Source organism: Rhipicephalus microplus, chromosome 1, assembly GCF_043290135.1.
Source record: "Rhipicephalus microplus isolate Deutch F79 chromosome 1, USDA_Rmic, whole genome shotgun sequence".
Taxonomy (NCBI): domain Eukaryota; kingdom Metazoa; phylum Arthropoda; class Arachnida; order Ixodida; family Ixodidae; genus Rhipicephalus; species Rhipicephalus microplus.
In genome coordinates, this window is record NC_134700.1 from 167,193,948 (window position 1) to 167,218,495 (window position 24,548).

General features: G+C 47.4%; 1 protein-coding gene across 1 annotated transcript in view; it reads left to right on the forward strand.

Moving 5' to 3' along the window:
- The first annotated feature begins 35 nt into the window (after positions 1 to 35).
- LOC119178640 (uncharacterized) overlaps positions 36 to 24,548 on the forward strand; it is a 182,360-nt gene continuing 157,847 nt past the window's right edge. Inside the window, exon 1 of the mRNA XM_037429856.2 lies at positions 36 to 121. Coding sequence (XP_037285753.2) covers positions 97 to 121 — 25 coding nt within the window. The 5' untranslated portion in view covers positions 36 to 96. The remainder of the gene's footprint in view (positions 122 to 24,548) is intronic.

Consider the following 24,548-nt stretch of genomic DNA (forward strand, 5'->3'; position numbering starts at 1 on the left):
TCACAGTGGCGTTGGTGTGGAGAGTAGCGGCTCCGTATAAAACCGATCGGCGCAGCGCTCGAGGCTAAGCCGGTCTAAGCGTCTTCTGCTTCAACCATGGCGACGGGACTCGACACTCCTCGTGAGTGACAATCTCTCGTTTCTCTATCGCTTCTTTTGCAGGAGCCAAGGATATTCCGACCTCCAACGCCTGCGCCGAAGAACTTTAGTCGTCTGGGCGATCTTTCTAAACTATCTGTACCGCTCAAAGCGCTCGCATCTTAGAGCAATGCGATGAAAGCGTCTGCTAACGCGCGCGCGCTCCCCGCCCCTATCACGCCGGGAGCTGTCATCGCGAAGAGGAGTGCAAGCGTTACGTTCTTGTTCCGCGAACGAAGTTCAAGAGGTGTCTCGTCGCATGCATGCAACGGCGGTGTATTGCCACCTCTCTTGTGATTTTTTTTTTTTTACGATAGTTCTCCGTGCGTGCGATGGCATCGTCGTTTCGGTTTTGGAATCTAGTGGGCGCGCCCCTACGAACTCGCGCACCAGTTGGTTCACGATGTTGGGGCGTTGCGCATTGTGAAATAGCCAATCGCGTGTTAATATTTGCGTATTAATCGGCGTAAAGTTTGGGCATGACGTTTATACACTCGTGACATTTTTTTTTAATTGTTACGTGGAATGATGAGTATGCGTTGTCTTCTCAGCATCAAATCGCTTATTGCTTTGCATGGTTCCTTAGCCGATGTATACTTTATGCGTGATGTTTGTTCTTAATTTTTTTCTTAATCACTTGCTGAGATAACGTTGCAAGCTGTTGCTCACGTGAATGCCTGCAAATTGTGGATGTATCGTTGGAGATATAAACGGCCCACCGTCTTCCAAATGCAAAGGTCGATTATTGGAGTGACTTGCAAGTTGTGACGATGCAGTGGAGGCGAAAGAGCACAGACGTCCAAGGAGATACTGCGTCGCCGCAGGATAAGATTTCGGGAACGTATTCGAAGAGGCAGCGCCGATTGTTGACCGGCGCCCAATCGGGAAGCCACGCGTACAAGCCGGGGCGTGTGTGTGTGTGTGCTGTGCGCGCGCGCAAGGAAACCCCCGAAAATGACGGACCACGCCCAGGCCATATTGTGTTCGGACATTTCTTCGCCAGGCCGCCGGCACTTTTTCGGAGGCAGCGGCGGTGTTTGTTCGTTCTGCCGCCGAGAACTGTAGGAGAGGAGGTGTTGCGCAGAAGTGGTGGGGAGAGAAAAAGGAAGAAAACGTCAGAGGAGAGAGGGGGTTAGACGGGAGGGTTAGACGACGCAAGCGGAGAGGCTGAGGTGGACGGGGAAGGTTAAGGGCAAGGGGAGAGGAGCTGGTAAGTGGGATTCTTGGGGAAAGAGCAGCAGTCCCAGGGAAAGCCCGGAGAGAGATTTGCAAGCGCTTTCTTCCCTTGCAGCATTCTGTGGCGTGCCTTCTCTCTCTTCGAAACTGCCGGCAGTTATCGCTAGCGTTTTTCTTATATCGTTTTTTTTTTATTTTTGGACCGAGTTCTCTTGGTTATCTTCCATGTTGTTTTGCACTATGGCACCAGAAAGAGTATACAAACCGGTAATGTGGCGGTGAACGGGAGGAGGGGGAGAAAAGGGAAGGTTAAAAAAAAAACCTTCTGCGATTGGTTTGTGCATTTGACTGAGCTGCAAGAGAGAGGGATGTTGAGGCGGGAAGAGAGAAAGGAGGTTGGGCGGCGAGGTAAGAATGGGACAACCATTCTCCTCTGTAAAAGAGAGAGAGGGAAACAAAAGGGAAGGTGACACGCTCTCTCCCCGCTGCTGTTACGAGCGTTATTTCTTGCTGGGCACAGCCTTGCTCGTCGCCGCTAGAAGAGAGGTAACTCCAAAATGTTAGTCCCGTTTTTTCCCCTTTGCCTGTTTGTTGTTTAATCGAGCGACATGGAAGAGAGGAGGCCTGCAACAGCGCGAGAAAAGCAAGAAAATGAGTTTGTCCCCTCTTCTTTCTGTTCTGTCTGCGTGCTACCACCAGCCGGGCATCGGATCGATTCTTTCCCGGCCAGAGAGGACGGTGACTGCCAGAGGCAGGTTGCGTCTGGGATCGAGGGGCGAAGCGGAGGAGAGACATCGGGACGTTTCGCAAAAACGCTCTCCCCTCGGTTTTTTTTTTTTTTTTATGGAAAGTAGCGGGCGCTGTGATAGAGCCACTGCTTACAACACGGATGGGGCCGTTGTTCCTTCCTTCTTTTTCTCCCTCATCTTCCCTCTTTCCCTTGGCGTTCTTCCACCGAGCGGCCGTTCCTAGCCTCCCGACTTTATATTTATCGCCTCGTGCCGTCGTATACGTTCTGCTTCGGTCTTCCTCATCTTCATCTCCAAAGCATTGTTTCGCCGCTTCTCTCTCTCTCTGTATCTCCCATGCATTCGTTTCCGCTCGTTTCTCCTCGTTTTACCACCTCGAGTCGGGTGTTATAATATAGGGCTCTGTCACTTTCGATCGTCTGCTTTTTGTTTAGCAGCTTTTGTTGTTGTCTCTTGTATCGCTGCAGATGTGGGATTACACCTTTTTCTTCCCCACCGCGAGCTCGTTGGGATGTCGTGCATCTCCTTTGGCTTGCGTCGTTCGTGTGTAACACTTCTTCCGCTTCGTTTATTTTTCAGTGTCGAATGCTTTGAATTCTCATCTTCATTTCGGTTGTAAAAAAAAGCTTTTATAAGCCAGAAGGTTAGGTCACTTTTCGGACGTCATCTTCGTCTCTGCCTCCCCCTTCCGCATCCTTTACGCTACTTGTGTTTTAAGATTTTCCTCTTTTTTTCTTTTTTTGATGTGGGAGGACAGCGCTCTAGACAGCACATTTCGAAGGGAGGATATTGACCTCCTTTATTTCTTCTGCTAACTCCGTCGAACTGGAACTGAATTTAGCGAGGAAAGAAAAAAAAAAATGAAAAGCGAGGAGCAGACGTGAAAGGTGGAGCGAATTAGGCGTGCGAGAACGAAGCAGACGAACAGATCCTGAGCGCGTTAGCTCTCGGATAGAATTGCAATTGAGCGCCTGCGCAGTTGGGCCGCCGCACTGTTGCTCGCCTGCCTGTCCTTCTTTCCCCGAAACCCTTCTCCCATCCCGAGCTCCTATCGCCTATTAACTTACGTCCGCTGCCGCCTTCTTCTTCCGATCTCTATTGGCTTATACGATTGAGTCGGCTCTGACTTGGCGTCGGTCGGATCGCTCCGTCTGTTGTCTTTCTTTTTGCTCTCGTCTTCTACTTTTGCATAAACCGCGCTTGCCTTTTCACTTTCTTCGAGCCAGTTGGAAAGGGGTTGCGAAAAGAGGGAAGTGGGAGTCGGGGGAAATCCAACGTGACGCGCTTACTGACCTCGCCTCGCGGTGACGCAAGAAGAGGCCGGTGCACTGTGGGTCGAAGAAGCTTGCGCGAGTCGTAGCCGGGACGTTTATTTCGCGTATGTATCTTTTTTTTATTTCTCGGGGTTGAACTAAAAGGCGTACTGCCGTTTGCTTCCCTTTTTCTTTTTTTTTTTCTGCGTCGCCCCTTTCACTTCAGCGACAATTCTATTGCCGTAACGACAACTACATACGTACTCCGCCCCCTCCCCCCTTATTTTTCTCACTTATTTCACTACACACGTGCAGACACACACGCGGCTATATAGTTCCCCGTGTTATTTGTTCATTCGCCCGGCTTTATTCTGCTTGCTTGGCGCTTAATGAAACGTGTCACCGTGCAAATTAAGTTTTGTGAGCACGCCCCCTTACTCCCCCCCCCCTTTTTTTTTTTCGTGACAACCTTTTTTTTTTCTTATAGTATATACGTATTTACCAAGGCAGTGGCTTCACGCTTAGACTTTTGTCGGCCATTGTCCGGAGCCGATTCAGCGCCCGCTTAGTCACAGAGTTCAGCGGCCAGTGCAGTGCGCTTGCTATTATAGTGTGATGTTTTACGTGTCAAAACCACGGTAAGTTTACAAGGTTTGTCTCGTGAAGCCAGGAGCCCCGCCGCGGTGGTCTAGTGGCTAAGGTACTCGGCTGCTGACCCGCAGGTCGCGGGATCGAATCCCAGCTGTGGCGGCTGCATTTTCGATGGAGGCGGGAATGCTGTAGGCCCGTGCGCTCAGATTTGGGTGCAGGTTAAAAAACACCAGGTGGTCATAATTTCCGGAGCACTCCACTACGGCGTCTCTCATAATCATAGCTCGCTTTATGCGCTATATATGTTTTGGGCGCGCAAATGCGCCCTAGCAAGGTGTTACCTCTAGTAGTTGCATAATTTTGTAATAGTTTTTTTTACCAGCTACGAGTAATGTCTCAAACTGACTTCAATATTCATTCTACGGGTCGCGAGCTTAATTTCCTTATTTTTTGTTATTATTTCTGTTAACACGGTACCGCTTTGTCAGAAGAACATTGCTCAAATCGGGAGACGTCGACCAACGCCCACTCACTATTCCTGGCGTATAGATAAAATTATAACGCAAAAAGAGAGAGAGAGAGAGAGAGAGAGGGTAGCTAATTTCACTGAAATCCCTTATTGTCTCGTATACTTGTCAGGTTCAAAGACCTGGCGATTGCGAATACGTGGTGTGTATCTGTATATATCCGTGACTGTGCGATCGCTGCGGAAACGGAACTCGCGCGTGGTGGTGCGTTTGTCAGTCGCGTTTCCAACTCTCTCTCTCTGTTTGCTGCACCGGAACGAAAGCTCATCCGGACGGACGCGCGAGTGACGTCACTAGCCGCTGTGCGCCTCGAACGAACGGTGTTGTATACGTTGACGCACGCGCTCGAAGCAAGCGCATCGCGCCCCGTGACAGTAACGCGTGCAAAAAAAAAAAAGAGAAGAGAAAGAGAAAAAATGAAAAGACGATGCGTGTGTGAGTAAATACACACGAGTCACCTGGCCTTTGTACAGTGTGTCATGTTATCTCGGCTTAATTACTGACGGGGTCATCGCTTTCCTTTTCTCTTTTTTTGTGGTTTTTGCATCACCTCATTATCTCTCTTTGCGCAAACGTGACTGTTTGCTCGCACATTTCAAACGTGTTGAACGTTCTTCGTTTTGTCTGTATATTTTTTTCTTTGTAAGATTTTGACTATAATATTGTCACAGGTAATGGGTTTGAGCCATCAACTGTAGGTGGAATCCTTTGGAAGTGAAGAAAGAAGAGGGCTTTTGCGTCCTGGTCTGAGGGCAAGCAAGACGTCGTTTCGTCGCTGTCTGTAATTACGTTCGTGGCACTGGTGGAGGTGCTGGGTAAATGCGCCTCGGCTGCAGATTTTCAGCCGACACACCGAGCTACTTGGAGACAGCTACAGCTCCCACGGCAAGAAGCAGTCGCCGCCTGCGAGGACTATCTCCCGAGTATGGTCCCCTCTCTCAAGACGAGATGGCAACTTCAACTAACAACCAGGCGAGTCAAACCAACGACGTCTTGCTTGCCCTCAGACCAGAACACAAAAGCCCTCTTCTTTCTTCACTTCCAAAGGATTCCACCTACAGTTGATGGCTCGTACCCATTACCTGTGACAATATATAGTAGTGGTTTTTATCTCGCCCGTCGTGTACTGAATTCTGAAATAGGTGTCCCCAAGGGGCTAATAAATGGGGACGCTGGTAGTGATGAAGATCATGGTGACGCCCACTTAGACGATTCTGCTGAGGAATGTAGCTCGTGCAAACTCAATTACAATTGCAATGATGCCGTAGCTGCCAAAGTTCTCGCAGATAGAAAAGAAAGAAAGGAAAGAGGATGTAAATAAAGCTACGTACTGCGTATTTTTCGGCCCGCAAGATTGGTATAGGGCCAATATCTTATATATTTAGCCTACAAATCAAGGTTGTCATTTAAAGAGTTGGGACATATTGATTGATATATGAGGTTTAACGTCCCTAAACCACCATGTTACTATGAAAGACGCCGTAGTGAAGTGCTCCGGAAATTATGACCGCCTGGTGTTTTTTAACGTGCACCCAAATCTGAGCGCACGGGCCTACAACATTTCTGCCTCCATCAAAAATTCAGCTGCCGCAGCCGGGATTCGATCCCGCGACCAGCGGGTCAGCAGCCGAGTACCTTAGCCACTAGACTACTACGGCGGGGCAAAAAGGCGGACAGGGTAGGCAGGGGCCAACGAGCCGTTGGCCCATTCTTTCTTCGTGCAACTTTGTTGTTTCTTTGCCATAATGTCGCTTGTTCTATGTCTACACGGTTGCCTAATGGTGCATTTGTTATGCCAAATTTTAGCACGGAAACAAATAAATAAATAAGTGAAGTTTTGGTTGCTGATATGAAAATTGAAGTCTCAATGTTTCCCTTATTTATGTCGTGACGTAGAGTTCACGGGTGGTTTGTGCCGTCCCCTGCTCATAATGCCAGAGTGTTAAAAAAATAAATAAATAAACGCCGTAATGCATACATGAATGTGCTCGCTTCTTATCTGACCTGTCCGGCGCATATGCCCTAATGGCCGCGGCTTGGGTTGGTACGGTGGAGTTATACGAGCAAGTCGATGGAACACACCACTATTCCCGAATGCGCGCCCTCTTCCAGCACAGCGAGTTCCGTGCCAAACGCAGCGAAAAAGAATTCTACTGCGTCTCGTTCCCGACAACGTACGCGCATGCCTACATAGCATGGCCGATGGATGCACTCAACGACCGTACAAAAACGACCTCACGCCACCATTTACGCAACCACGGACCGCGCGCATCCGCCGCTTAAAGCTGACTCCACATTTTTGTTTTCCCATATTAGTAGTCGCGGCCACTTTAAGCGCCTTCACCCCCGACCTAATGCTTCCTACCACGGAGGAAGGAAGTGCTTCCTACACAGTGCACCGCCACTTGGATGGATGGATGGAAGGATGGATGGATGGATGAATATGGCTGTACCCTTTAGATCGGGCGGTCGCTAGCGCCACCACCACCGCCGCCACCATTCCGGGCCGCCTAGCTGTCACCGAGGGCATTACAAGGTGTACGCGAAGCGTAATGACATTCGGTGCGTTCGCGCTTTTTCCCTCCATCCATTATCGGAGAGGCGTCACGTACCGGCACGCCACGCCGTGCCGTCGGCTGTCGCTGCAGAAATGGTCGAAAGAAAGTAACTAGTGCGTACGCCACCAAACGGAAGCGTGCCAAAGCGGCCCACAAGTTATCCTCGGCCGGAACGACCAAGACTTCGCGCGCCGGGCATTCCCGTGATGTGCCGTTAAATATATACCTGCACACTCTGCTATTGAGAGTGAGAGGCGGTGGTGGAGGGAGAGTAGGTTAAAAGAGAGAGAGAGGCACCTACACACGACGCTATTGAGAGAGAGAGGTCAGTCCTCGGTCACGAAGCTGCTGCCGAGCATTGATTAAACTTGACCACGACCCAGACGCGGGAGAGGGAAGCGTTCGCTCCGCCGCCGCCGCCCCGGTTGGCGACCAGCCGGGAACGGCTTGGGGGCAAAAACCTCGCCGTGGCGCATCGATCGCGACCGTGGCTGGGTGGCGGAGACGTGCGCGCAGTAAAAAATATACGCACACACTCCTTCCGTGCAATTATGAAGGCAGTGTTGTCCCATCGCCGAGTATTTTAGGCGTGTAACTTGAGTAGCTGTCTATGTGTGAAACAGTACATGTTAATCATTCTTTATTCGTTCTATTCGTAGATCGTTCTTATTTATTTTCGTGCATTCCTTTTTTTCTCGCTCCACTTCGCGATGCATAGGCTCTCAAGATACACCAAGTCATCTTTATTTTTCTTATTCACCACCTTGTCGGCGGTGGCTGATGTGGACATAACTAAATTGGAAAACGTGCAGAAAAAGGCAGTCCGCTTTATCTTTAATAGCTTTGGACGCACCTCTATAACTGAACTCCTGCATCGTGCCAATGAGCCTTCAGTTAGCGAAAGTAATCGTTTAATACGACTACAATTTCTTTACCAAATAATTAAAGGGCATTACAAGCTTGATGTTTCCAATATCATTTCCTTTTTTTCTGGGTACGCCACCCGCCAAAGGCATCAACTTACAATAACCCCTTTCCGGTCCCGAAATAACTGCTTCAAATATTCCCTTTTCCCTCGTACAGTAACTCAGTGGAATGGACTAACTAATAACCAAGTGATGGAGCCGTCCTTAAAGTTGTTTGCAGCAAATTTGACCTGATTGCTCACATCATGCCGTTCTATTTTTTGTTTGTTTGTTTGGTTTATGCATTCTTGAGTGCCAACATTGTGAAAATTATATCGGTAACCACCCTGCTAAAATCTCTGTAATAGGGATTGCAGTATAAATAAATAAATAAATGAACGTACGTATACATGAAAGGAATAGTGCAGAGTTTCGAGCAAGTTGTGTCTGCTATATAAACTTTACTGCCCCCTCAGCCGCACCGTGTGCATTGCCAATGTACATTCAGACCTTGGCCGCGCCAAATTTGGCCTACAATGGTCTCCAGATGTCCGGTTCATGGCTGGCATCGCGTGCGCCTTTTCGGAAGTGAAGTACGAACAACAACAACTAAACAAAAGCGCGTAGAACGCCCACAATGTCTGTTTATTTTTCCTTAATTTTTATCTACCGTGTATTCTTTTTGTTGGGGCCAAATATTTCTTGAAAACGTTTTGTTGAAATATGTTTACTGATTGATATTTTGACCGTGCATAATAGTGCGTAAGTATTTTAATTAGAGTTCGCGGCATGAACTTAGTCATGTGTAAAGAATGGCGACGCACGTGATCTTCAGCGTCATACAGAGGCTCGAGCCAGTGCACAATTTTTTTTTCCATCCTAGGAGCTTTGTGGTCTGGCCGATTCCCCTGACGAGCTTTTACACTACAACTAAAGCTAGCTACCGAACACGCGCACATGGAAATTTTTTATCGATTAACTGAAGCTTCAACAACGTGCTGAAGTTTCAACAACGTGCCATGCCTCTTGACAAATTCGGGAACCAGCTCTATATCGCACTCAAGGACTTGAGTGTGTGTGTGTGTGTGTGTGTGTGTGTGTGTGTGTGTGTGTGTGTGTGTGTGTGTGTGTGTGTTTTGTCCTGCATACGTAGATCGTTATAGGAGCGAACTCCTACTGTGCATATCTTCTGTGAAGGAACCATATTATCGAATAATTGCATCGATATTTCCACCTTCGGCGGTGCGACGCAACGTCTGTAATCGTTCCCGCGGCGAGCTTCTTCGACGGCGTCTGTAGTAGGTCGCGAAGTCCAACGCCCGAAACTCTCTTCCAGCCTCGATCCACCCACCCGCCGAGAATTGATGGCTTTTCCTCTGCACCGGAAGTTGCCGCCACTGACGGGAGAAGGCGCGATATCGTCGAGCTGTTGGGGAAGAGGAGGAGGAGGAGACGGCGGTTGATGTGTGCGCCGTTGCTCGAGCCAATGCGCAATACACTTCACCGCATTCCTTTGCTTTTCTAGGTCTATTCGTTTGGCTTTGGCACTTATTAGAAAATGCGCTCGCTAACGCTGCGGGGGATGGATGGAAGCAACGCGCGGAGCTTCGTAGAGTGCATGAAAGTGATGGAGAGGGTGGCGGTATACCGAGAAAGAAGGGGAGAAGGGGGGGGGGGGGCGAAGAGTAAAAGTAAATAAAAAAGAAAGCTCGTGTTGAATTTGAGAGCCCTCGGGAGGGTGTCCTTTTCAAAGAGGAGAGGCGGGGGTGTTGAAGTAGCGAGAGGACACTTCTGACGAGTGCGTGGGATTCGTTGTTGACAAAGTTTGCTCTTTTTATTAATGCTATGTTATCTCTGTCGCGATGCTTGGGCGTTTTAACACAGTGCAGAAACGGACGACTGGCGTGGTTCGAGCGACAGATACGCCCGCTGCTGCTTTGGGGCTGCTTCGATGGCTGGTGAGAGAGAGAGAGAAAGAAAGAAAGAAAATTTGCTAATGGGTAAATATTGAATAACGGTAGCGATAACGCTAAGTGGGGAAAAAAATTAAGTTCTTGCGGGAGGCGGCTTTATACGTGCGGGGAATCGCGTGTACTTGAGGCGTCCCCGCGAGTTTGCGCAGTCGTCTCTTAATATGATCTTTAGAGGATCTATCTATATACACGCATCGCCGGTAGACATTGGAAGATGCTGCAATACAAGCAACAGAACTGTCGCTTTCACACGGTCTGCGCTTTATTTTTAGGTTGAGCTTTAGCCGTGCGAGGCGGGAAGCAGATAGAAGGATGCCAATGCAATAGCGGTACCGTCACCGTACCGCACCGGTACCGGTGTTTTACCGGCATCCTTCTATCTGGAACTGTTTGTCCTGACAAGTGCTTGCCGCCCGTTTCTCTGACGGTACGCGGCACGCTGTATCTCCACCGCGGACGTGCCTATTTATGTATACAGTTTCAACCCTTTTTTATCGTTTAGCGTGCGTCTACAGAGAGAACGGCCACATCGTGCCTTCAGACAGCTGTATACTTGCGGCGGCGCTCAATGAAAGCGGTGAAACTTAACGGATAAAAAAAAAAAAGAAAAGAGGAAATAGAAGACGTGTACGTAGATAAAGGCAAAGAGGTTTTTTGTTGTTGTTTTTTCGTCGTTCCCGCGTTCCACCATACGGACGCACACTGCTGCACCTACACACGCTGTTGGCCGTTCCCCGTTTCCGATGCACACGCGTAGATGGGAAGAGGCGCGCTGCTGACAGCGGAGACTGGCCTTCCGCGCCCGTCTCCTCTTTCGAGCTGCACAGCTGCGTTTGTTGTCGTCGGAGGAGGAGTAGTACAAACAGTGCGGCACGCGATGTCTGCATATCGCGGGCATCGTTTCCGTTGCTCGCAGTCAGCGCTGTGCCGCTTGCCCTCCCTTCACTTCTCCTGTGTTCGTGCCGCCTGCTTGCCCTCTCCTCCCAAACCCTTCACTTCTCCTGTGTCCGTGCCGCGTCGTTTTGACTGAGCCAATGCACGGATGACGACTCGCCGACATATGCTCTCTCTCTCTCTCTCTCTCTCTCTCTCTCTGGTGTGTGTACAACGCACGCGAGATCGGGGCAGGGGTCTTTGGCGGGCGTGGTGCTGTTTCGTGCACGAAAGGGCGCCGTGCTTCCTTTGACTCGTTACGTTTTTCATACTTCCCTGAAGTCATTTGCTGCGCACGTGTCGATCCCGTGTAATGAGGAACAGGGTGGAGGACGCACGTCTTGCGAAGGTTAATTGTTGCGTCGCAAAAGAAGGCAAGCTTTGCAACATTGCAGCCGCCGGAGAACAAACACGTCTTAACGTAGTCTGGGAGAGGCCTTTGTCCTGCAGTGGACGTAGTCAGGCTGATGATAATGATAATAATAATAACGTAGTCTGCGTAGAAAGTTTAACTGGGAGGGGGAGAGAGGCTGCTTAACGAAAAGTGAAGAGGTTCGATAACTTGGGCGTCACGCTTGTACGGGCATGCCTGGATGCGATGGTAAACGAAGTTGTATACACAGAACCTATACTACTACTACTACTTATTACAATATCTGGGATTTTACGTCCCAGAACCAATATATGATTACAATTAAGAGACGCCGTAGTGGAAGGCTCCGGAAATTCGGAACATCTGGTGTTCGTTTACCTGCACTGTCATCGGACACTACATCGAATCTCTCGCTTACATCGAAGTGCTACCGCCACGGGCGTGATCCAACCCGCCCGCTACCTTCACGTCATCAGCCAAGCCCCGTATCCATTGGTCCACCGAGGCGGACACAGAGCGTATACGATGCACAAGTAACTTGCACTTACCTGACGTAATTAGGTTATGCTATTATTATTATTATTATTATTATTATTATTATTATTATTATTATTATTATTATTATTATTATTATTATTATTATTATCGTTGAGAAACAAAACTCTATGATCACTTATGCAAAACAGGAGCGTGATCGTGGGCGTGGCACTATAGCAACTGTGTCCGGGACGTTCGAATCATCTCACCGCCTTATGGCAAACCGTTTCTCAGATGACGGTGAACTGTGAATCTTGCTACAATTCGACCTCATCGGCCTCTTCTAGCCCAGCTGGGAAAACCGATGTCAACGGCCCGCTGTGGTCGCGGCCCTTTTTTTATCCCCCCCCCCCCCCCACTTCTCTATCTCTCTCTTTATCTCTTCCACGCCACGAGTGCCTACATCTCATCCGTGATGGCCGCTCTCTGTGTGTATACATGGAGCACTTGGCGGAATGAAAAATGTCCCACATCACCTCCCCCCCCCTCCTCCTGTCATCTTTTTTTTTTCTCTTTGATATTCCTCTTTGCGTCTTTCTTATTATTTGCTTATCTTTTTCCTTTCTTCGGATCCTGCTCAAATCGCCCGCCTGAGTGGTTTCCTCCCTGTTCCCCATTGTTCGTCTTTACCCTCCAGATCTTGCGCTTCCTCTATTCCCTAAATTCTCTTTCGTTCTCTTTTTGTTCTGGTCTTTCGCGTGTTATATATACATATGCTGAGCAATAAAGTAGATCGGAAATGAGATCTGTATAGCTTTTGAGAACACTTTAATTCTTTTAATTCCTTTCTCCTCTTATCTGTTTCTCCCTCTCCCTTCGTGTTTCTCTCAACTCTGCACGTGTGTGTTTAAATACCGCATGCTGCAGATGCAGCCCTGATCAGGCACCGTTAGTACTTTCCCCCCTCCCTCCCCCAACCTCTCTTTCCTTTACTAATATACCGTCCGCTCAGTGGCTCGTCAACTTCTGGACTTCCTTTCTTTTTTTCATTTGCTCCCTTCTTCTAAGTTATGGTTCCCCCTTTTACACATTTTCCCTATGACGTCTCGCCTTTTTCATTCATTTATCTCTTTTGTTTTTGTACCGTTCCCGTTCGTCGCGTGAGTCGCTATATGTAATGCCTTTCGCGGCTCTCGTCTCGTCCTGTTAACGCATACGTCGCTTCCTGCTTTTCCCTGCTTTTTTTTTTTTTTTTCAAAAGCGGGAGCTGCTTCGTTCCTCTCCCCTTCTTTGTCGTCTCTTGCTTCTCCTCTCTTCGAATTATATGTCCTCCACAAAGTTATGCAACCTTCATCTGTACGGGTAATTTCGTTCTATTTTTACTTTTTAACTCCACTTGCGTTATCGTCGTGAGTTTCTCCGCCTTTCCCCTCTGTGCTTCCCTCAACTTGATCGGGTGGGGATTATTATTATTGTCTTTTTTTATATCCTTCCTCGCTGAAGTTATCTCCTCTTTGCCTGTTTGTTTGACGGCACCACGGCTGAATAGTGAGAAATTATGTACGAAAAAGAAAGCATGGGATGGAAAGATGGAAATAGACGGCAGACGGGGGAGACGAGTTCGTCGTCCCCGAAATTTTGTCTGGAATCTTCGGGAAAATATTAGTTTTCTACGGCTATTCGAGACCACCTTTCCCTTTTCCCTGTCTCCTTTTTTTTCTTTCATAGCATATTTCCTGCTGCTACAGCGAAATTTTTTCTCATTTTCCATAGATAGCATTTTTCTTCTCTCTCTCTCTGGTTGCGTGAATCGTTTTTTTTTTCTTCCCGTGTTTCCGTTACCGAAACAGCGTGAGTACAGAAAAAGAACATAAGAGAGGAGAGAGAGGAGGTATTCCGGTATTGAGTACAAATCAAGTGCCGGCTCTTTCTTGTGCGATGTATTCTGTTAAGTACGTAGGCGGAGCGTCTGCATGTTTGTAAAAGCGCGAAAAGCTGCGAGCTGATTGATAGGTGTGTCGTGCAAGGCCGCCAATGGAAAGGGAGATTGAGAGAGAGAGAGAGAGAGAGAGAGAGAGCGTGTGTGGACAAGTTGTATATATGTAACGTGGCATCGTGATCGTGGCATAGAGTGGAGGCACTGAGCCGTGTCCTCAACTGAAAGACAGAAATAAGTGCCTTATTCTTCCTGCAATATATATATATATATATATATATATATATATATATATATATATATATATATATATATATATATATATATATATATATATATATATATATATATATATATATATATAGAGAGAGAGAGAGAGAGAGAGAGAGAGACACGGTCATTTGACCTCTGTACGTCTGTACGCCATCACCACTTATGGCTCGCTCGGTGCCTTGCTTTGTTCCTTTAACTGTTTTCGCATAAATTGAAGCGTTTCTTTTGGTTGAAAGTAGGCGATGGGGGAAATAGACGCGCATTTATCACTTTCCTCTAAGTTCTGGTCTTTCAAATATTTCAATTTTGTCTTTGATTTTGTGTCTTCGAGTTTTAATTGACGATGGGCGCTTTGACGGCGTTGAGTTCCGCGCGCGCTTCCGCAAGTGTGGGGAACGGGCTGGAGAGACGAAACGAAAGTGGATAACGAGTGTGTCGTACTACTTCGTTAAATGAATAAAGAAAGAAGGAAGGAATGAAGAAAGAATAGTATGCATTCACAACGGTAAGGCCATTGACCGATTGAGCGTTGCTTAACGCATTATCTATCTATCTATCTATCTATCTATCTATCTATCTATCTATCTATCTATCTATCTATCTATCTATCTATCTATCTATCTATCTATCTATCTATCTATCTATCTGTCTGTCTGTCTGTCTATCTATCTATCTATCTATCTATCTATCTATCTATCTATCTATCTATCTATCTATCTATCTATCTATCTATCTATCTATCTATCTATCTATCTATCTGTCTGTCTGTCTGTCTGTCTGTCTGTCTGTCTGTCTGTCTGTCTGTCTGTCTGTCTGTCTATCTATCTTGTTAATTTTTACCAGACGTGGAAGCGTACACAAAGCAAACGTCAGCGAGCAGCATCGCGACATAAGTGCACAGAAATGGCGTCGCCACGGACACCGGCTGGTGGGAAAGCTTTCGCCTAAACATTTCTGTGCTTGTGTCATGTGCACAATGTCATAGCATACGTGTGTGGCACAGTTTACACCGTACTCTCGTAGGTGTAAGCCCGTCATCGCCTATAGATTCACCACCGGGTGGTATACTTCACCACCGGGTGGAACGGGCGTATCAATTGAAGGATACTGTCCACTTATACCGTCATCGTCCTTCGCCAGGGTGAGGCACTGCTTCTTACTCCTAAATCGCTTCCTTCCTCTTACCCTTAAGGCGGTGTTGGCCTATGCGAGGGGCCGCGGGCTTAACTTTTTACGAGCTACCGGCTTAGTGCGGGTAAGCTCATTCCGCCGTGCACGATATAGGCGCTGGCCCCCAGTTGCCGAGGCCTCACACGCGCATACTGCGATCGTAATTCAGGGGCACCCCGACCTTTACTTCCTTCCGTATAGCTTCCTCCTTTCCGCCTCTTATTCCCCGGTCTTCATACTTAGGATATTTGCGTGACCCGTCTCTTGCTTAATTCCCTGCTATATAGTTCGCTCCCTCGGGACTTTTTTTTCTTCCCCGCTCTGTCTTTATTTTTTTTTTCTATGCGGCGTCACTTCATATCTCTCCATCTGAATGGCTTCTCTGTCTTGGGCGCGTATTACGGAGCGACAGGCTAGTTACCTGTTTTGCCATTTTGTTACGCTCTTCGCTCCGACCCTGCGCAAGTATGAACGAAGCCGCGAGATTGCGGCGTGTGGTTCCTTCCTTCATAACGGTATCATCGGATAATCCCCCTTTCCCTTCCTACTTTTTTTTTCTGTTTGCGTAATCCTGGGCTTTGATCTTTTCGTCGATCTTGTAGCCCGTGCGGATATCAGCCGAAGGTCGCCTGCCGGACTGGTTCGAGTGAGGAGATGAATGTGACTGCGTGTTAAAGACCGCAGGGTCACAGGCCGCACCCTTCTTTTTCCATTCTGATTTGACTTCATTTGATTTCTCTATATTATGGCACACGAGCAAAACACATACAATCTTAACATACCGCTCCTTCTTCTTCTTCACCCATTGCCCGTGGCGCATAGCTACTGCGAGGGATTGACCAAGGAGGAGGAGGAGGAATAAGCTTTATAAACTGATGTTATAAAATCGTGTGACATTTTAGAATAACGGAGGTTATATAATAGAAAGATTGCAGATCACGTGAGAAATTATGGTGCTCAATCTAATGCATATATCTTTAAATAAGCAAAAAAAGATTTTTATTCATAAATGAGAGTTTGTAAAAAATAAAGCGATACCCTTATTTTTTATACGTATATGATGGTGTAGACTCGTTAAGGTAATAATACTCATTAGTTAGTGAACCCTTATGGTGTACTCCGAGCTTTCCCGCGTAGAGAGAGAGAGAAAAAAAAGTTCACGACGCCGCAAGCTTTCCGGGGCTCGTATCAGCCAGACTAGGCCCAGAGATTCTCACTTTATCTAGGACAGGGTTCCTAAACGCGCTGCCCGCCGACCTTTCGCTAGCGGCCCGCGGCATCACTATGGATAAGCTTTTGGAATTTTGCTATCTGGTTTTTGCATTATTTTGTCGGAGATTGGAAATAATATTGCTTTCTTCAGGTCTGCTTCAGAGAGCAGAATGATTTGAAGGCTGTTTTTTTTTTATTCCCTTACGCGCTTTCATGCGGTAGCTATGCTTCAACACATCATCATATAGAACAAAAATTACACTTGAGATTTTTAGCCCTTCTGCAGATCGCGTCGGTTCGATATATTTCTCGAAACCTACCTTAAATCTCTGGCAGATATGTCCAATATGTTAGATAGGGAAAGGCATTCCGTCAAATGTCGATGTTAGGAGACGTTTTCTTCTGGGGGGGGGGGGGGGTGACCTTTTTTTCACCCACCTCCTCTTCAATTTTTTTTTCCAATTTTCCAGCCCTTCCAGATATGCGGTGCGCTAGTTAATATCAGTTTGAAACCCCTGATCTAGAGCAAGACAAAAATAAAATAAAGATACATAAATAATAAAACATGAAAATAATATGTATATACAACAACAATAATAATAATAATAATAATAATAATAATAATAATAATAATAATAATAATAATAATAACAATAATGTTGGTGGTAGTGATGAAGCTGATGATACAACGATTCACCTGGTACGTTTATCACGACATGTTACGTGACGTGAACACAACACGGTTGCAGAGAGCGCTTTAATTTCCTCGAGTCAAAACTGATCTCAACTTCGACGACGCAGCAACAATTAACAAAGACAATCCCCCGCAGTGGGTACGAGCCACTTGCAAAGGGTGAAGTAATCGAGCAAACAACCGCTTCAGTCTTGTCCAGTGTTTCGTATTGAGGCTTCTATAATAGAAGTCGATATACTCGGCGACCGCGTTATTTGGCGATAGGATATGAATGCGGACCGCCGCCCGCCCCCCCTAACAGGGCGGCAACCCAAATCCTGGCCGAGATTAATTTGCAGGCTCCGTATAGATTGCGTATACCGGTTGACCCACTTGTAGTGAGTGCTTTTAAATGCGTGACTCGACGGACGGCTATCGTCATCATTTCCTCCGGCTTTCGTGTGGGTGCATCCTGCTGGGCCAGCTTGATGCGTGTGCACAACGTTGAATTAAGCCTTGTCTTTTTATTTTCTCTCTCTCTCTCTCTTTTTTAGCCTCTCGAAGAGACGCTTGCGGAGTCGTGTGCAGAAGCTGACGTATAGGTGGTATTAGTATACAGTAGAGCATAGACTCTGTGGCACACTCCTACGATGGCGGATTGGCCAAGAACCGGGTAGTTCTGAAAAAAAAAATTGTTAGCTGACATCTGTTAAAATCACGGGAGTCATGAAAGAAAAAGAAAGAAGTATTAAAAATGGACAGATAGAAGCTACGGATATAGAAAATGAAGCGGACAATTTTGAACAAAATAATAAAGCAACTTGGAAACCCGGAATTTAGGAGTAATGATTGATTCTGCATCCTGAATACATCGGCAACCTTTTCGTCACTGTATTCTAGGGACAAAGCCCCTTGAAGAACGTACATTTGATTATGATGATGATGGCTTAAACGAATGGCTCACACTCTGTCTGGGGGATCGGTCAAGAAATGATTATTTAGATTGTGGATCACTTCTAAATTTAATAAATTTTAAAATGGTTAGAAGAATTTGGTGTGTTTATTAGTTTTGATGGAACCCACTGCTGGATATAACAAACGTAAGTCGTTCTCCCTTTTACTCATAATGGTGTCGCGGGAATGACTTACTTCTGCTATGTCTAATAGTGGGTTAAAGCCCGTTCCATCAAAGTCGCGCTGTGACTTGCCCCGAACACCGACAGACTTGTAAAGTTAGTGGTATCTCACACACTCGATGAGCTGATTGAGGCTATGCTGTTACTGCACAGCATCAAAGGCTACTCGGGTCTAAAATGGGGAGAGCAATGTTAAAGAGATTGGTCTATGAGCCCACGTGATCAAGCGCGTTCAAAACCCATACTGGTGCAGGTCGGGGACAGAATAAAGATACCTCCGCTACCCAGAAACACGAGACCTACCTTTCACGAAGGCAGGCATATCGCTAGGACAGAGGCATTAAAATCCATATATACATTGGTCGACAGGACGTCGCGTATACAGACGCCGCGGAATATGAAAGCAAATTGGCACACATGGCAGGGGCGGTCAGGGAGGACGGTGACCTGGTGGCGTGCTGCACAGTCCATGGTGTCAAAACTGTACAGGCGCAGCAAGTGGCCATAGTTTTGGCCATGAACCAATATGGGGTCACGGTGGTCATCAGCGACTCCAAAAACTCCGTGAGAATTTATGAATCGGGAAAGGTGACGGAGACTGCCGTCCGTATATTAAACATGGTAGGAGTATACCAGACAGCTGATTCTGCTCGTCTGGGTGGAGGGACTTAGAGGAAACGAGGAGGCTCATTCGGTCGCCTGAGGTCTCACCTACCGGTCGACCCCAGGAATAACCTCCCAAGTTACCGAACAAAGAAGTGAGGACATGCGCACATACCATGAAATCGTCGCACACTATAATACAGGCTAAATCGGCTAGTATATGCCCGAGAGCGGACAACTCACTGAGTAATAAAAACGAGGTTTTGTGGCGAAAGTTACAAACCGGGGCTTTTCCGAACCCCGCACTCAGCTACAGCAAGTGGCACCCCGCAGTTTTCAGGTCCCAGCGTAAATTTTGTGATGAGGTAGCGAATTCGGTCCACATGGGGTGGACATGTTGAAGTCGAGACAATGGTTCCCACACTGTAGAATCCTGGGAGGCCCTGCTCCGCAGCCCAGACCCCAACGTCCAGCGCGACATAATCAGTCAAGCCTTTGCTGCTGCCGTGTCTCAAGGGATTCCGGCTGACAGCCAGCGTTGACGGGCCATGCCTGAAGTACTTGACTGACTTCTAATAATCTTTTTTCTCTTTCTCTCCCGGAGATTTCTATAGCTTGTGTTTATTGGTTGCATATGCATCAATTACGTAATACATGCGAACAGACGAGAGCCCCATAGTAACACTGAAAACGGAAACCCCTCTTGGAAATCGCAGCAAAATTGAAGTTCGAAAATTAATTTAAAATATATGTAATTTCGAAGCCGGCTTTCGAAGAAGTTAATTTACCGTGTCAATAGACGTATAAAGAACTGAAGTCGCCTCCATAGTCACCCCATCTTCACTTTCGTATAGGAAAGGGACGAGCTGGGTTTCGTGTTACTTTGCGGACCCGTTCTGCCTAAAATAGCTGGGCTGTGATTTCCTGGAGACGAGTGGTGGGCCCAGGAAACGCTGCGTAATATACAAGAGCAGTCTTGGAAGAAAGAAAGAAATAACCACTTTTTTTTGCAAATCCATGCATCCCCGATATTGAACAGACGCGCGTCAAGCCACCTATACGGTATACATACACCTGGACGAGTGTGTATACAGAATTGACGTGTATATGGGATGTCTGCGCGTGCATGTTTAAACTCGCGATCGAGCGCGGAGTCTTGCTGTGCTCAATTAAGAACGCTCAACGCGTGAAACAGGCGAAACGCCGCGTGTTTGCATGTGCTCGGCTCGCTTGCATGGAGCTTATATATAAACCCATGCATCCGTATGCAAAGCGGTGCTGGTGTTGATAAGCCGCCTGTATATATGAACCAGCATGCCTGCACCTGTATGTTGCTGGGACAACAAACTCGCCTTAAGTAAATAGGCGACCGTTCATGTATGTACGTGTTTGGGCAACGTAGTCTATATGAAGCCTAAATTTGACGCATTATTCACAGTTACCCGGAATGCGCGCACAGACCGGCGTGAGTCAACTATATAAGCGTTCAAGGATTTGCGAGGATATACATGTGCTGTGCCTGACAGGTGTACAAAGGCTCGCTGTGTTTCCCACGCATGCAGTGCTTGACTCCGCGCGCCATGTTCGTATAATTATGATAGATAGATAGATAGATAGATAGATAGATAGATAGATAGATAGATAGTCTTAAGCTTATACTCTATTGTCTTTCTCTTGCCGCTCGCGTAGATTTGAGAGCACGTTAGAGAACCCCACGCGGTCGAAATTTCCGGAGCCCTCCACTACGGCGTCTCTCATAATTATATGATGGTTTTGGGATGTTAAACTTCACACATCAATCATGAATTGCCGCTCGCGTATCCAAGAAAGCACGCACAATATGATCTAATTAAGGACTGCTGATAAGACAGCGTTGCCGCTAGCTTGGATATATAATCTGACGATTTCTTTCTTTTTATTTAATCTTTTTTGCTCGCAAGCTATCATTTCCGAAAATAGAAAAAGAACAAGCTGAAACTGTGGTGTTCTCATGTCTGATGTGAATATTTTTTTCTGTTCTGTCTTTCTCTTTCTTGAACACACACACACACACACACACACACACACACACACACACACACACACACACACACACACACACACACACACACACACACACACATATATATATATATATATATATATATATATATATATATATATATATATATATATATATATATATATATATATATATATATATATATATATTCTCTTCCCTGTCGGCGTCACTTAGACTTATGAAGAAGCGCTAGTGTGGTGGGCGCGATGATGCGGCGAGATAATGAACCGTTGAACTAAACAGAAACAAAAAAAAATAAAGGCCGAGCTCTCGTTACGAGAACAGGCGGCGGCAGGCGTGCGTTCAGGGCGTTATAGAGAGAGAGAGAGAGCGAGAGAGAGAGAGGGCGTGTTTTCAACTCGAATCGTGCCTCGACGCACGCTCCGTTAGCCGCGTGAATGGTGTGCACTCGTTGCACGATATCTCTTTTTATATACGGGTGTATACATCTTTCGATCGCATCAGTAGCGGCGGCCTGCTCTCGCGTCCTCGTCACAGCTGCGTGCGTGCATGAATGTGACGCTGCGGGCTCTTCGCGGAAGATGAAGACCGCAAGCAGCAGCAGCAGCAGCAACTACTAAGCGATTCCTCTCGCGCCTCTGTTCTTGGGCGTGTTATAACTAACTGCTTATGCGTGCGCACCGGCGATCCTTTGTAACGATGGCGCCGGCATTTCCACCCTTGGGAACGCTATTCGCGGTGCCGATTGGTGGAGGTCGCTTTGGTGGCAGCAGGCACAGACCATGGGTATGTTGTATCCTGCGGTATACGTGGGCACGCAGATTTGCTTGAGCAAGCCAGCTGGCTTTTGCCGAGCTTGCGAAGACAAGGATCGGTTGAGCCAGTTTGTATTCGGCTGAGTTTCTGTTCCAAGAGTGATCAACGTTCCAGCGTGCACGTCTGTCTCGGACGTCGTCGAACTTTTTGTTGCCATTTTGTCAAATAGCTAGACCGCTGATTTATTAGAGAGTTTTAGTACTGCGTACGCTGCGTACGTGGCGGCGTTGCGTACGTAAGGACGCCACGTTCTCCGTACTGCGCATGCGCAGACCGCAACGCGCACGTATCGCGTTAAGTACGCAGCCGCTACGTACGCACGCATGAGATGCGTGCGTGCGTACGTATGAGGTGATCGCGCCGCTCTCGAACAAGTTCGCGAAAGTGCGAGACTTCGTTTTGCAAAATGGCGGCATCGAAGGCAAGCACCGACTGGCTCTGTGGCTTAAAATATGGCCATAATCTGACTATAACACTTGGATTGGCTCAATTTGGCTGTCAACAACACGTGCTTCTATTTTGATCTACCAGATGGCGCAACACGCTTCACGCTAGTTACGTACGCGGGTACTACGGCGTACTAAAAGCCGATTAGTGGCAAACGACGCCACGTAACGCAAGGCGCTTGCGTGATGCTTACGTAGCACCATTCCGCAGTACTAAAACTCTCTATTGATTGATTTGTGGGGTTTAACGTCCCAAAACCACCGTATGATTATGAGAGACGCCGTAGTGGAGGGCTCCGGAAATTTCGACCACCGGGGGTTCTTTAACGTGCACCCAAATCTGAGCACACGGGCCTACGACATTTCCGCTTCCATAGGAAATGCAGCCGCCCCAGCTGGGATTCGAACCCGCGACCTGCGGGTCAGCAGCCGAGTACCTTAGCCACTAGACCACCACGGCGGGGCTAGCTAGACAGCTGCTATGTCCTCTATACGACTGGCTCAATATGTCACCATTAAAGAATTCTACAATGTCGACGACAACATTTGAATTGTCAGTATATTAGAAACACTTGTCTTCTAATAAACGTTTAATCAATCAATTATCTGATTTCTCTATTCCTCTATGCGGCGAGAACTAATTGAGGTGGTTCCGCTATCCCTTGATATAGTGCTCTTGCCTGCGCGTGGGAAAGATGCATAAGTTCGAGTTCGTCAACGTATAACCAGTTTTCATTTCAATATTTGCTGTGTACTGTATTTGTTTTTAAGCTGTAACTTGTCTCGAGTGCAGGTTTGAGGGTCGGACCAGGGCTCGTTACACTACGGAGTAACGGATGTTTTTGATCCGTGCGCGAAAAGAGTTACGTGCGGGCCGGCCAGTGACTCACGTGTCCCACAAAATTCTTGAAAATTCACTGCGCACAACTTACTGAAAGTCGCTTAAACCCTGTAGCCTATACTATAGTCTGCAGCATCACAAGTGCGTTGCGGATGCGGAGGATTATCTGCGAGATGAAGTACAAAAAAAAAGTCGTTTAACATAGATTTCTCTTGCACGTCACTGTTAATGAAATATTCTTTCACAAGATGCAAATTTGTTTCGTTCTTGCTTTTGTTTTCCTTTCTTTTCTTTTTTGGAGACACGCTCCACCGCTTGCAGTGTTCTCGGAGAGAGAGAAACGGTGATGAATCCTGAAGATGGTCAATCGCCCTGTTCCGAACATGTTCCCGATTCGAAATGAAATACGCACTGCAAGATCACGTTACAGACTGCAGATACATGTTTCTCGTCCATCTCATGCGGTTGAATTGTAAGGCAGTGCGCTGCGAGCGTTAAGGCCAAACCTCATAAGCGCGAAAATGCACGCGACAGCGACAAGCGACGCGACGTAGATCGGCTTCGCGCGATCAGTCGCTAGCGCAGGCAAACCTCATTCACGCGACGGCTTCGGCGAGCGAATTCCACTGTTGCTGGCATGAGGCCGTCTACTCGCACCAAGAAAACCGCGTAGCGAGCGGTATCCAGTTTAAAAATAAGATATATTGTTGTGTAATGAAACGGAGAGTGTTTGTTATTGCCTTGCAGCACTTTTTTATATGCACATGCGTAATAAACATTGCGTTATTTCTTGTTGCGCATACGTGACTCGGACAGGGTCACGTGCACCTATGATGTCTTTGTCTCTTCCGGTATTTTGCTATTGGCTGCTTGAGCCCAGCACTTCCGGGCGATGAGCGACGGTTTCCAAATCTGGAGAACCGAGCGATCGCGCGAAAACGAGCACGCGACACGTCGTGCGAACGCCCTGTTTCGTCGCTCATAGCGTCGCTCGTCGCTGTCGCGTGCATTTTCGCGCTTATGAGGTTTGGCCCTTATGCAGAGGCGCCTGAAGACGCTTGAAAGCGGTCGCCGCCTTGAGGCGCGCTTGAATGCGCTATAGTTGCACCATCTCCGTGTATCGCTCACGGAGTGCGCATTCCTTTCTCCGTCTCGGCTTGCGCTCGCTCGGTCCCGGGAAGAGGATACGTCGCGTCGAAGAGGTGTTTCCGTTGCATCGGCGCTGTCCTTCGCTCGTCCGTCACGTGCATTTGCGTGCCAGCAGCGGTGCCATGCAGACTGAATGCCTTCTGTCGTTCGTGTGCCGAACCCGCTATTCTTACACCGTGGTCGCGAACCTCGCTGGAGATCATCTGAAACGTAGAACAATCAATCAATCAATCAATCAATCAATCAATGACACAGATATTGAATTGAACATGCAGCACGCGCCTGAACAGTGATGTTTTTTTCTTGTTTTTTTTTTTTTTGCTTTCCGCTATCGAAAACCAGCGAAGCTGAAACGCGCGGTCCCGGTGTTTGTCACGAGCTGGTATCTTGTCAGAGGTGTCTACAGCTCTTGATTTCTCTTCACCGCAATCAAGAGAGGCGTGCTTCGACGTTTGGCGATGGTAAGCCTGAAGAAAGATATTAAGAAAAACGAAAGGGTTTCTAAACTTTCTTCTTTCTTTCCTATCTCTTTTCTTCCATTCATCCCTTCCCCCAATGCAGGGTAGCAAACGGGGCGTGCGTCTGGTTAACCTCCCTGCCTTTCTTTGCACATCTTT